Here is a 15323-nt window from a genome sequence, read left to right on the forward strand (position 1 = left end):
CCACCACCTTATTTCTCACCCTGTCAGGGTGGGAAATAAGGATTATTTTAAAACTGGTCATAGGGCCAGCGACCCCCCTGGTCTGGAATAAATAAACTGGTCCATGACCACTAGCCAGGGCGCGTCGTCTGCCAAACTAAAGAAGTGGATAATTAAAATAGTTGAGATAATGTGTAGACTCTGGATACCCTTGAATTTTCTTAGTGGTCCCGTGGACCACTGACTCCCCCCCCCCTACGATTAATTTTTAAACTGGTCCAGGCAATTTTTAAACTGGTCATTTGCCCTGTGCCACCGCCTTATATCCCACGCTGTCTAGCATCACAAATTTTACATTGTAGAATCTGTCGTTTTTTTGCACTAGTGGTTAATTTTTAACAGCTCATTAGAGGTTTATATGATGGTATGTTATGCAATTCTAATTTACCGTATTTCACTTTTCGTGAAAATTTGACATAAATTAGAATACAACCCTAGTCTTCATTGACATTGCATCGACAGTTCCCACGCGATGTTTAGTTTCATGAATGACATTTCGAAATCGTAATATTAAGCATATAATATGAACCGAAAAGCTCAAAATTAAGAAGTCCACTTTTCGTGAAAATTTGATATAAATTAGTATTCATCCCTAGTCTTCATTGACATTGCATCGACAGTTCCCACGCGATGTTTAGTTTCGTGAATGACATTTCGAAATCGTAATATTAAGCTTATAAAATGAACCGAAAAGCTCAAGTTTAAGAAGTCCACTAAAAAAGGGGAGGCTTATGCCGTTGACGAACTATTTTAGTAAAGCAACACGAACAACAGACTCGATTACTGAACTTAGGTCTGATTTTATGCAATCATCTTCCGAAGCTCAAGCTCCTGTTCGGCAAAATACCGTAATTAATACGGAAATTGAAGGTGAAAACAATACGCAAGGTGACGACCAATCCATTGGCGTCACTATCGAGGTAGAAAACGAAGAAAGAAATACATTAGTAAATGAGGATCCGGAACTGGAATGCAGACTCATGAAGGAAGTATTCAATTACTAGAGGTCAGACCAAATTTTCACTATCCAAGGCTATAGAAATTGGAAAAACGCTTTATCGAAAACTGGGTTTGATAAGCACACAGATACAAAATATCAAAAGGAAGGTTTTCTAAACTGGAAAGAGCACCAAGCCAGAGAACAAGCAAGTTCAATTATTACTAAAAACTGGTTGACGAGCAGATTCAGAGAAATCGATTTTACTTTAGAGCGGTTTATGAAACTATACAATTTCTAGCCGAACATGAATTTCCTCTGCGTGGCAGTACAGAACTAGTACATCAAACTTCATCTGGGCTTTACCTAAGCCTATTTGAGTTCACCCTAAAACGAGATCCAGATTTAGTCAAGGTTTCAAAAACCATTCCACAGAATGCGCATTATAGATCACCGTCTGTACAAAATGAACTCATAGAAATCCTAGCTGAATGCGTAGGAACGGCGGTTGCGGATAACGTTCGCTTATCGAAGCCAGGATATTATACAATAAATGTGATGGTACACTAGATAAATCAAGTAAATTATAATTTTTATCGACGTTATAATACAACTCAAATTTTCAATACATGAATCCTAACTTATCCATTCCTTCATTGGTAATTCCAATAATTTTTGGAAATGAAGACATTTGCATAGTAATTCGACATGTTAAAAATGGTGTACCATTTGAAAATCTATTAGATATGATTTCTTAGAGGAGTTAAATGCTGAGTATACTTCGAAACGAATATTAAATATTCTTGAAAAACACCATTTGGATCTAAACAAAATTACAAGTCAATGCTATGATGGCGCTTCAGGTATTTTATTTGTAGTTATTAGGATACGGAATTGCAATCTATTTGGACCGTTTTTAGCAAAAACTAAACATTTATGTAGTTATGTCTGGTGTAAAAGGAGGAATACAAAACATAATTTCTCGAACTTTGGAAAGGGATATTCCTTATGTTCACAGCTTTAATCATCAAAATACCAGCTGTGCTTTATTAAAAGACCCATGAACGGTTTCAGGGAAAACACTGAAACGTCTTATGGATCACAGATGGACTGGGCATCTGGGGTCCTATTCTACTCCGATCCTTAGAGCCCGCTCCTTTAACTCCAAGGAATCTTTCCTAAGGAACACGTACGGAGCGAAAGTTTTTTGAACAAAAATTCGTATTCCAAACCCTTCCCGCCGTCCAATCTTTACGAGCTCCTTACCTTAAGGAGAGAGAATTATCCTTAAGGTCCCCGAGTCATCTCTGTTGAACATCCGGTAGCGCGATCGAATCAGCGTCATCGTTACATTTTGGTTTTATACCACGTGATCGAGTAAGAGAGCTAGGGCCTAGCTCCGCTGGGTTTTTATTTGTAAATTGTTGCCCGATAGTGGCCGGTTCCCGCGTGTTTCCTCCCTCTCGCAATGTTTCTTTTTTACGCGAAGGCTTAGCGTTGGCTGTGACAAGAGGTTAGTTGATTAAAATAGACGGAAATTTTTGTAGTGTTTTGTTTCAAAAGTATGGCGAAAAGATTGGGAAGAGTTACCGACCGACAACGCGAAATAATTCTTGATTACATGGAATCGAATGAAGGTCTTGTAACAAGTAGATTTAGCGCTCAATTCACCAAAAAGACGTTAGATACATTGTGGGATAATTTAACGCTTCGGCTGAATAGCGAAGGAAATGGTGCGGTAAAGGATGTTAAGAAATGGAAAAAGGTACGTATATTAAGATTACACTGGTATTTTTATGGTAAATTAGCTAAAGGATTTGTCAATTCACAGTGTTGGCAGAGTTGGAAATCCGACACCAAGTCGAAAGCCGCTACGGGAAAAAAACAAAAACATATCACTGGAGGTGGAGATCGCCCTGACGATATTGAGCTAACACCGTTAGAAAAGAGGCTATTAAGTATTATAGGCGTCACGGCTGTGGAAGGAAATGCTGACTTAAATGAAGTTTTCTTCACAATGCCTGACAATGACGTTGAAGTACGTTATTTCCACATGTTTTTATCATGATTACATAAGAACATATTTTAGGCTCAATTTCGCACTGAAAATCAACGCGGACAAGGCAAGCAAATGCCAGTAAGAGAAGAAAATATCCATTCAAGAGAAGTGATTACCCCAGTCATTACGTCTAGTCAGTGCCACAAGGATGTATTTCCACCAAGTCAACCGGGATGTTCCAAAAATTATCAGCCAAATATAAATATTACTAGAGAAATTAGTGTATCTCAATTTGAACTAGAAGATTTGGGTGCTAATCCTTCGTTCGTAAGTAACGGTCAGGAATATTCAATAATTACGGAAGTAAATGACTTGAAAGGTAAGGCAACAAACTGCAATTGGTGAAACGGAAGTATTTTCATATATTTTTATTAAGAAGCTAGGCCTAGGTATTATTGTTTCATTTGTTATTTTGCTAAGATACTGAAGGTAGCCCAAAAAATAAGCAAGGAACTACTACTTCCGATGGCAACATTCCTTCAAATAATTCCACGTCACTGCCCTCAGCAAGTACCCCAAGTACTACCAAACCAAGGGGGAAAAATTTAAAGAGTAAGTATTGGATGAATTTTATTGATGGATATACTTGATTTTTATTGGTACGTTTTGCATTAGGAAAACAAGAATTTCATTATGAACGTGCCACAGCTGCACTTAAACTAATGGAAGACGATAAAACTATTGTATTAAGGGAAATTAGTGAGTCTTTTTCAAGAATTGCCTCAGCTGAGGAATCCAAAGCTCTCGCGCAAAATAGGATTGCGGTTGCCGTGGAAGAAAAAGCCTTAGCGGTTAAAAGTATCGCTGCTTCAGCTAGTGCGATAGTACAAACAGTTGCCAATCTTATCCAAATTATTGATAAAAAACAATGTAATTCAACTTAACAACAGTTTTAAAGTTTAAAACATTTATTGAAGAAAGTGAAAACATTTTTTAAATAAACGACTGGGTTCAATGCCTAAACCTTGCCACAATTTGACTTTGTACTAATGCACCTTGGACGAGGAAATGATTAACTCTTGCACCTTCAGCGGGAATATAAGGCGGAACCGGTACAAATTGACGATCCATTCTAGGTTGACGAATTCTTTGCCTTCTAGCTCTTATTCGTTCTCTTGTTCTTTCATCATCTTCGTGTCCACTGTCCTCGTCCTCCGTTGTTGTAAATTCATCATCTTCAGGCTGATGGTTCTTGCGCCTACGCAAGTTATGAAGCGTGCAACATGCTTGTATAATTCTTCCAGCCGCTGTAGGGTGATAATGAAGGGTTCTATGTCCCAACAGGCAGCGAAACACTTGTTTTAAAACTCCAATACAACATTCAACAATATTTCTTGTTTTAGTTAGAGCTTTTGTATATTTTTCCTCTGGCGAACCTTCCACAGCGTTCAAAATAGGAGTCATCATCCATGGCCTTAAAGCATATCCGCTATCTCCAATTAACCATGAATTTCTTCGACCATTCGCGTAAGAATTTTCTAAGTGGACAGCCACTTTCGATGTCTTAAACACGTGCGAATCGTGAGCCGATCCCGGAAACTTTGCATTGACATTTAGAAATCGCATATTTTTGTCACAAATTACTTGGACGTTTAAAGAATGGAAGCCTTTACGATTGACGTAAAGGTATTCTTTGTACTCTTCGTCTTGAGACGATGGAGCTATAATGGCAATGTGCGTTCCGTCAATTGCACCAATAATTCCTGGGAATCCCGCAATTTCGTGAAAACCAATTTTTACATCCATTTCTTGCTTGTCTGTGGTTGGGAAAACGATTTCCTCGGGCATAATGATGTCGCTTATAGCCATACTAACCGCTTTGACACAGCGGCTCACTGTAGCTTGACTAACTGTCAAAAACTTATCTTGACCGATGGCAAGTTGGTAACAACCAACAGCAAAAAACCGCAAAGCTATTAAAATCTACGTAAGAGAATTAAGAAACATTATCTTTAAGCATCATGTGGATTGTTTTGAAATACACTCACCTTTGTGTCAACGGGAATACCTAAAACGTGATTTCCGGAGAGTCGATCACCCAAGCGGTCGCATAAATAGTAAGCAATCTCCTTGTTCACCCGAAATAGCCTTTTAAATCGATAATCATCCATTTCAAATGCGAAACTCCTATCCCTAATAACTCTTTGTCTTCTTAAATCTCTTCTTGGTAATTGGTGAGCTATTAATTCGCCTTCATCGTCCGCTAATTCAGCTAAAGCTAAAATTTCCATCCGAGCTAGTAGACCCGCCATTTTTAAATTTCAACTAGCTACCACTTATTTCGATCCTTCCAGCTCTCAAGGAGAGCTCAAACCCTCTCCTTACGTTAAGGAGCGTTTCTGATCTTTCGAAAGGACAATCGTTTCTAAGGTGAAAGGTAGAATACCAAAACCGTACGTTAAGGAGTACCTATATGCTTAAGGAACATTTTTGATCCTTAGAGTCTCTAAGGATCGGAGTAGAATAGGACCCCTGGAAACCGTAACTATCATCTTTGAAAACTTTCAAGAAATGTTTTTAGTGCTTAAAGATTTAAGTAGAGACACGTCACTAGTTCACCTCCTGGAGAGACTGCTGTGGATGGAAATGGACTAAAAATTTATGAAAGGGCATGAATTTCTGTTTTTGGCTATTTTGACGAAAAGCGTTTTAGGTAATCCTATTTCTAACAATTTCAATTTACGGTCACCGACTTCTATTTTTTTACGTAGTTACATAACAAAAGTGTTGCAATTTTCTACTTTTCAGAAGTGTTTGCTCCAGCTTACAAGTATTTGCAAAATAACGAGTGTGATCTAAGAGCAGGGCTAGATTTAATAACCACAACAGTTGAAGCAATTAAACAGCAACGAAGTGAAAAACATTTTTCTCGAATATGTACTATGTCTATGAAACTATTTCCCGAAGCTGATGACCACGAGTTAAGAAAAAAAGCGTACCCGAAAAATTCATCCCAAGTTCAAAGATGCTCACGTTATGTCAACGGTCGGACATTCTGAGCCCGCAGATAGCAATTTATCTAAACGTCGATGAAAAGACTATTTTACAGTGTTATTGATTCTATTAACGTTGAAATGGAAGGTAAATTTTCAGAACGGAACAAAGTTCTGTCGAAGGCTTTTGCATCATTAGTTCCAAGTTTTGCATAATTTTTTGATATTGACAAATTGGGTCCGATTTGCCAGCTAATGAGCATAGACCGCGTGTGTTAAGAAATGCTGCTGCCGAAAAGAAAAAATTGCGAGTTGTTTGCGAAGCTCTCTTAAAGTGTAACGTATCAGCAAAATACAAAAATGATTCGTTCGATCTTAAACAACTCAACATGAAAACAGTGATTGCGCTCTCATATTTCTTGTATTGACTATATAGGTCGCATTTCCATTTCTATACAAAATATGCTGGGCTGCTTTGGCACTTGCGAAGGGACTTTTTCAACCTTGACTAGAGTGTTAAGCCCCGACCGCCAGTCTATGTTACCAGAACGTCTGTACGATTTGACATTACTAGCTGCGCAAAAGGAATACACATGAAGTGTATATTTTGACAGTCTTCTTGAAAGGTTCACTTCGAAATCACGAAAACTAGTTGTATGAAGTTTTTCTTTAATAAACAGTACATAAAGATTTAATTTCTTGCATAGAAGATTTTAATACCATTTTTTCCGAAAATGTGCCCTGCTTAACATTTCACCCTGGCGACGGCCTTGTTTCAATAAGTTTCATCAATAAATGTTAATGAAGTTAAAAATTAAATCACACTTAAACTAGTGCAGAAAAACATTTTATAGTCGTTTATTCGTAGCGTCTTTAATTAAACGACTGTAAATATTTTTACTACGGAATTAAGGTATGCATAGAAAAATACCTTAGTCGATACTAGATCGTACTAAGTTTTTTTACAGTGAATGACGTTAGCTTTCTTTCGTGAAATATTTCTCAACGATTGTATTCGTAGCCAAGCGGTGTTCTGTCCCGAAAAAAACCAAGTATAAACTTACCCCAATCGTGACTCCTTTTCCCAGGTAGTTGAATTCACTTCCATTTGCAACTGGATCTTTCAATTGTGCCAAACCTCTTTTAACTTGTTCTCGGGTGATGTACTTAGAACTGGAAAGCAGAAATGAAACACTGTAGTCAATAATTTCGGTATAACGAAGTTTTTATATCAATGTAGCTTGTACGTGAAAGTTTTATTGTTGAAGCAAATATAAAGGTTTACACGGACATTTCGGGGATTCATTATTCTACAGGGTCGGTAGGCACATGTTTTGTAGATATGATCTGACACAAACCAGTAATGTAAACGAAGCAAAAATAAGTTTCCCACAAAAAAGCATTAACTTAAAAATTACAGCGAAGTAATTCTAAACTAACAAGTAACTATTCAGGATGTGCCTTTTTCAAGTTTCATCAAAAACAATTATGGACCCAAGCCCAAGTATTTTATTTAAATTATTTTCAAAAGTATGGCTAAAACGTTTTTCACCGTAAAAGTGAGCTTTAAACGTTGGAACGTTCAAAGCTATTTTATCCCATTTCCTTGCTGGTGGAAAAAGCTTTTGTTTTAGGAAATTATTCTATGAGAGTGGTAGATCTCTTGGTTTTTTAAGCTTTTTGCCCATAGCAAAAGCTTTATACGGAAGCAGGCTGGCTGGCTAGCTGCCAGGACAGCTGGCTGTTTCGCGTTCGCGTACATTTTCGTAAATTTAAATTACGCGGCAGAGCTCGCCGGTATTTGATTCTCTACCGCACTAGCGACATCTATACTAGATTCGATCATATTTTCGACGAGAAAATGCGGATTCTTGGAGGTAGCGGGAATAGAACTGACGTTGCCGGTGTGGGATGCAGATACTTTACGTCTGCGCCACTACGGATTGTTGTTAAGCTATCGATATTTTTCGTATACTTTTCCACGCCTTTGCTTATTGGTAGCGGGAATCGAACTGACGTTGAATATCCCTAATTTCGGGTTTTGTTAAAGACAATATCACACTGCTTGGGGCATATCTTGTTTTATTGGGTGTAACGTTTTTCGTATAAATACTGTTTTGAAAAAATTCTGTGGATCTAAAATCCAGGCCCTGAATATGTGGTTAAAATTTCAAAGAGATCCATTTATCAGTTTATTTAAAAAAAATTAAGTTGCTAAGGGTGGTTTTCATTTCCATAAAATTAATCACAGATTTTGACGAAAAACTGGAAATGTTCCCATAGGAATAACACGGGAAACATTTGGCGTGACAGCCAAAGTTTCTCGACCATTATTTGAAGACCATTTATTTGATAGGTCTAAAAAAGGTTTTAAATGAAACGATGAACATTATGTTAGTGCCTTTTCAAGTTTCATTAAGAACAATTAAGTTTAAGTATGGTTTTTCATGGTTTTAATTACATACTCTGAATTCCCTTGTGTACCCTGAAACTGTGGAAAATACGACTTTTTAGAGGTATGGGTTAGGTAGTCGTTGTACCGCGATTATAGCACCTTTATAGACAATTATTCTACAGGGCCGATAGAATATAGGCCCTTGTAGATATGACTTGACACCCTTCCGTAATGTTAAAGGAAAATTCACAGTTTTTAGGGTTAGCGTCCCATAGAAAAAGCATAAAAAAATTTCGTTTTTTTAACGCAATTTTCATAGGCCATACGGAAAAGTATAGCGAAGGTAGTTTTCGGAATACTTCCAAATTAACAAGCATTTATTAAATGGAAAACTTACCTGTTTCGATTTTTAATTAATGAAGTCTAAGTATTGTACTTTATAACTAATTAACAAAGTACGTCAAATAGTTACTTTTGGGTCAGAAGTCAGCCTAACCTTATAGCGCGCTTAAACCTATTTCTTCATTTCGTTCTCGTTGACAACTAGAAGGGCCTAGGTTTGTGGGTGCTAACAAGTTACGTTGACAAATTTCAAATGTTGGGTTTCTTGCTGATTTTCCTAATTTCTTAGCAGTAGACGCCAACAAATTACTTTCGTATTTCATCCGAGCTTGAGCACCTTTATATGTATTTTCTAATTAACTGTAGCACCCTTAATAAGAAATACGTCGTTATCAGGTCTAATTTCGTCTAGAAAAGTAATTCAGGTAAATAATTACGGTTAATAGAGGTTTTTATATCATTTAAAGTAAGCTTTTCGGCGTTCTTTACGGCCAAGGCTTAAGTTTTAGTTTGACCATGTACTATAGAGTTTATAGTGTCTTTCCTATAGAGATACATCTTATTATAGTATTCTAATGTCTATGGTCTTTCATTTTAAAGATTATAAGAAAGCTAATTTCCAGCACTGTTTTGGATTGGAATTGCAAAAATACGCAGTCTGCTTCGATTCATGCTACAAATCCTAACCCTAGGGCCTAGGTTTTACGCTACTTAATACTGCATTCATCATGACTGTTTGTTGGCGCTTCTAGTTTTAAGTAAAAAATGGCATATCTATCCAAATTATTATGGTTTAGAAATCAATGGTAGTGTTTTCACCCTGTGAAGAATTCAACTTCAAAATATTACAGGAAAGATGACAAAATGTTCAATGTGTTTTCCCTACGGCAGTTAAGAGTGGTGTTTACGTTAGCGCAGTTAATTCAACATTCTCATTTGAGGACAGATATAAACGGTTTCATTATTTGTTAATCCCACTAAAATGCCACTAATTGTGAAGGTGTGTGATATAATTCCTGAAACTAAACCAATGTAGAGGACCAGATTATTCGTTAAAACAATTTTGATCCTATTGAATCAGCCATACTGTGATGTTACGTTATCATTTTATAAACTATTTGTTACCAACAGTGGATTGTTTAATTCTTCATAAGTAACAGTGGTACTGGTTAATCCAGGAGGACAGTGTCGTTATATAATTTAATTAGTGAAATTATTTTCAGGTTTACATCACAGATTCTCTCAACGTAACCACGTTAGAAAAGGAGGGTTACGTTGTTTGCTATTTCCACAGTCCACATTGCCGTTTAATTATTGGTTTAAATTGCTATGAATTGTATAGGTTTGATTTAATTACTGATATTCAAGCTAAACTCTAGAATAACATCATTGCATTCATTAACATATTGTATAAATAATCTTAACCACAAACCTAGATCAGGATATGATAAAAATTGAACGATATATGTTTTGGAAATAATCAAAAACTCCTCTAAACATTAGAGATAAGGTGAATTAATTGTTGAAAGTCATTTTATAAGCTTAATGAGCACTGATGACAAATTAATTTCAACGTAATTAAGTATAATTAACATGAAATTAAACACCAAACATACATCTTTTTGGATGAAAACTCAGATAACTCTTAAATGATGTTCTTGATTAAGATTGTATGTATCTACCCAAGACGTTGGTAAAGCCCCATGTTTTCTCTTTCACACTTAAGCTAATTTAAATTATCTCCAAAGTACCTTAATAGGCGCGAAATTCAAAATTGAGAATCGAAAACTTCACTAAAAATTGCAATTAAGGTAAAGCATACATTTAAACTCATTTTACAACCTAAATGTACACTGCAAAAACACAATCTTACGTTAATTTTAACTGAATTTAATATAATTAACGTGAAATTAAACCAAAATATACATTTTTGGATAAAAGCTCAAATAACTTTTAAATAAACTGTTTTATTATTATTAAAACTACCCAAGCCATTGGTAAAGCCCAATATTTTCTATTTCACACTTAAGTTAATTTAAACTATCTTTAAAGTACATTCATGGCCGCGAAATTCAAAGGTTTAGGGTACCATAATGATGAATATATGGGAAAAATATTAAACTGCACTAAACATTGCAATTAGAGTAAAAAATTCAAATAAATTTTAAGCTTAATCCACTCTCACGAGACACGCTCAAATTAAGATTAAGTTTTTCGTACAGCCACAGTAGTTTCCTATTTCACTTTCAAATTAATTTGAATGATCATTAAAATATATCAAAAGCGCATACATTAAAATTTTAGTGTAATTGCAACTAAAGTTAATATTTTATTATAAACTAAATCCACACTAGATAGACAAGATAAGCCGTTAAATTAAACTCAATCAAGTATAATTAATGTGAAAGATTCGTGTTTTGGGTAAATTCATGGATATCTTATAATTAAACTAACAAATTAAAATTAAAACTACACTTATCTTTCACCCAGCCTCCACTTTCCTGTATAATTCTTACAATTTTTATGCGCAATAAATCCTCCTTTCATTTCATTTCATTAATTAAAATATCATTTAAAAGCATTTTTCCCATTTTGAAAAGAGAGCCATTGAAAAGGAGCGATATTTAAAAGTTTTGGGGGAAAATAGTGATTGTTCCGCAAGAGTCAAACAGTTTGCAGTTAGGGAGAATTTCTTGTTCAAACTCGTATAATAAACTGAAATAACACTAGTAAAAGAAGATAAGCCGTTAATTTCAACTTAATAACCATATTTAACGTGAAATTAATCGAAAACGATAGGTTTTTTGAGTAACTATAGATAACCCTTAACTGAAATAATAAAATAAGATAAAACTACGCGAGTTGTTCTTTCAGCCTAAATGTTTTCCAATTTAACACTAAAATTATTTACATTATCACTATAATACATTAATAGGCTCCAAATACAAAATTTTAGGGTAGGGAATGTGTCAAAATGAAACTTTTCCATTTAAATTTTAATATATCATTAACATAGTTCGCAAAATCACCAGCAACAATTAAATCTGGCAACATTCAATGTAATAATGTTGCCAATAAAACAAGGGCGTCTAGCCCATAACTAAGCCACATCGCTAGCCATCTCTCGCTATCCCTAATTCAATAAATTAGTTTAGTGGTTGCAAATGTAATGTAAGACACGGACAGTCCTCTGAAAGAGTGCCTCAACCACAATGGTAGACCCTTTGAATATTTACGTTGAGATGTTTACCAAACAGTTTAGAGGTTGCAATTTGAGACCCAGGTTCTAAGACTAATCGTAGGACTCTGCTTTAATATATTTTGTTTCATTCAGGCATACAATAAAACATGAATTCTAAACATTTATTTACACCCTGTATAATTTAGTATGACATCTCCCGTTGGCAGTCTTGGGGGTTTTACAGGTAATATCCTATTGGATAGAATCCCGTTGGATCGAATTCAAATTTCTAAAATTGTAGCCAAATTTAAAACAATTTATAGCCCAAAGAGCGATTTTCTACTGAATGGGAATATTTAAATGGAAGAGCTTTCGACTGAATGGGATGGGTTTACACATATAAAATCATAGCGTTTTCCTTGAGTTGCCGGGCTCCAGTAGCGCAATGGATAAAGTGATTTGGATGATCGAAGAAGTTAAGCAGCATCGAGCGCCGTCAGTACTTGGGAGGGAGATCTCTTAATGGTAAGGTTAGATTACGTTAGGTATGGTTAGGTTAGGGTTAGACAATTTCCAAAAATGGAAGTTATTTTCTGAAATTTATTGAAGAATGTTATTGGTGAACACATATTATTTGCTGCAGTATCAAGAAGTTTAATAAGAAAATCAATTTTATTTTTAGGTTAGGTTAGGTTAGGTTAGGTTTGGTCAGGTTAGGTTAGGTTAGGTTTAGTTTAGGTTAGGTTATGTTTGATTAGGTTTGGTTAGGTTAGGTTAGGTTAGGTTAGGTTAGGTTTGGTTAGGTTAGGTTTGGTTAGGTTGGGTTTGGTTAGGTTAGGTTAGGTCAGGTTAGGTCAGGTTAGGTTAGGTTAGGTTAGGTTTGGTTTGGTTTGGTTAGGTTTGGTTAGGTTTGGTTTGGTTTGGTTTGGTTTGGTTTGGTTTGGTTAGGTTTGGTTAGGTTTGGTTAGGTTAGTTTAGGTTAGGTTAGGTTAGGTTTGGTTAGGTTAGTTTAGGTTAGGTTAGGTTAGTAATATTTTATAAATCATTTAACAATGTTACGCCTTTTCCAAAATATTGAAATTTAGCTTCATTGACTTCTCAAATAATATGCCTTTTCCAAAACATTACTTCTATGTTAGGTTAGGTTTGGTTAAATTAGGTTAGTAATAATTTATAAATCATTTAACAATGTTACGCCTTTTCCAAAATATTGAAATTTAGCTTCATTGACTTCTCCAAAAATATGCCTTTTCCAAAACATTACTGTTATATTAGGTTACGTTTGGTTTAGTATTTTCTGCAATAACAAGAAGTTTAATAGGAAAATCAATAGAAAAATAGGATTGAAAGGAAAATTCATGATTGGAAAACCGCCCAAATTGCGGTATTCGGTCTAATGGGATTCGGTCGAACGAGACATTCGATCCAATGGGATTCGACCCAATGGTAGACAATCGTTTTACATAAAGGAAGCTGTTGGTCTGATCTCGTCAACACTGTATATGTATACAATGTATGAAACAAATATTTTTCTTCCATATTTCAAATACCGTCGTTTTTAAACTTCTTTCATAAATAAAGTACAACATTATTTGCTTATCGAAATCAATTTAAATTTTTGAATTTAAGTTAAATGTAATTAACGATACTTAAGTACTTCTTTAAGCAATTAGAAATAGATCAACCCCAAATGTATGACGGTAAAGCAAAAATAAAATTATTCAAATTTTAATTACAGTAAGACAGAAGTGACAGACATTATAAAAAAAACGTCTTGGTTTGGACCAAGGCCGAAAAAACAAACGATATGTGTGAGGTTTATCATTTGACTGAATTTCAGATATTGCAATTGTTTTAGTTATTTTTATCCATTTAATCCTTAATCAATATTAATTTCAATCAACTGATTTTACTGTTAGTCGATCCATTCCCTCTAAATTAATTGAAAAAATTACATATCTACGCTTTTTCATGAACAATTAGATTTTCTGAAAACATTTTATCATGAAATTAATTATTTTGAAGGGATTTCGTGTCGTTGCTCACTAACTTGTAAGCACCTTGACGGACATAGTTTGAATTATTGCTGGCTTAACAAATTTTCAAGTTTGCACCAAAAAAGTTTAAATCTGTAGTAAGTTTCTGAGAAGACTATGTTAGAGAAAATATGATAAGACCTTTTTTTCTCAAACTAATTTATAAACTAATGTCGTCTTCTTAAGACAAAGGAACAATGTTTATCCTGTGTGGTTTCGTTTAGTAGGTGGCTCTCTGTAGCACAGCAAAAATATGATATCGGTATAAATATAACCAGCAGTAAGATAAGGGACTAGAATTAAAGTGCCCTAGCATTGGTAATAGAGCCTAGCACTAGTGAACAAATTTGACGATTTTATGCCGCTGCCATCGCCAAGTGAAGAGTTTGGTTACCTCGATACTTTTAGTCCTTCTGATATAACGAAAGGTAAGGGGTAAAGATTACATAAAAAAAATACTTCTCAGTACCAATGACTTGTTATATTCATTTCATGCTGAAATAATATGGGTATACACATTATTCATTACCAGTTATGCGAAGAAGGTCACACTTTACTTCGACCCCCCTTCCTCTAATTTCCCAATATAAAAATTCTTAAAAGCACCAGTGGTTCAAGTGTATGGGTCATCTGAGCCGTCGCAACATACTCAGACAATAATACCATATAGTTCGAAATCTTTTCACATTAGTGACTATCCGGACTTGCCCGCCAACCTAAATAACCTAAAACTATAAAACATTCGTGTACATGAATGATTATGGTTGTGGCTTATCACTCGCTAGCGCCTGAAGGACCGATCACTCAGTGCAATTTGTGTACATTTGTAAATGAGTAGACCGTTTTAGAAATTACATACAGAGAAACTAAAACACAATGGTGATGCCGCCATTGGGGTCGTCTCTCTCTCTCGCCTAGAAGCACCGCTATAGGCAGAGCGAATTGACTAGCCTCCTGCCTCTAGTGAACTGTGGCCTCGCCCCTGTGTGTTTTCCGAAATGGCCTTTAAGCGTGCTAAAATAATTACGCGTAATACGTAACCGGTGTACAAGTAGCGCAAACAGTGTAGAAAGGGGTGGTGACGTTTCAAATGAAGACTGAGTTATGACCAAGAAATTCTAAAGCACGGAGAGAGAAATTGCAGTGCAATCTTTTCATCATAGAGGCGACAATAGAAATGTAGCATTTCAATTAAATATTTACATTTTCTTTCCAACTACGTCAAAGTTCGCTTGCTCTTTTTAGAAAGTCAATAGAATATTTCAAATATTCTATGTTGATACCTCAACACGTACTCCCTTCAAAATAATTAATTTCATGTTAAAATGTTTTCGGAAAATGTGATTGTTCTTGAAAAAGCGTAGATATGTAATTTTTTCAATTAATTTAGAGGGAATGGAT

General features: G+C 35.3%; 1 protein-coding gene across 1 annotated transcript; it reads left to right on the plus strand.

Moving 5' to 3' along the window:
• Positions 1-2466: 2466 nt before the first annotated feature.
• Positions 2467-4010, plus strand: LOC149646273 (uncharacterized). The gene is made up of 4 exons (XM_089849677.1): positions 2467-2741; positions 2808-3014; positions 3066-3587; positions 3651-4010. Exons 1-3 carry the CDS (start codon positions 2541-2543, stop codon positions 3378-3380), a joined length of 723 nt encoding a protein of 240 aa, XP_089705803.1. The 5' UTR covers positions 2467-2540; the 3' UTR covers positions 3381-3587; positions 3651-4010.
• Positions 4011-15323: the final 11313 nt, after the last annotated feature.

Source organism: Phalangium opilio, unplaced genomic scaffold (assembly GCF_054372755.1).
Source record: "Phalangium opilio isolate 3A_F unplaced genomic scaffold, DU_Popi_V2 ptg000089l_1, whole genome shotgun sequence".
NCBI lineage: Eukaryota > Metazoa > Arthropoda > Arachnida > Opiliones > Phalangiidae > Phalangium > Phalangium opilio.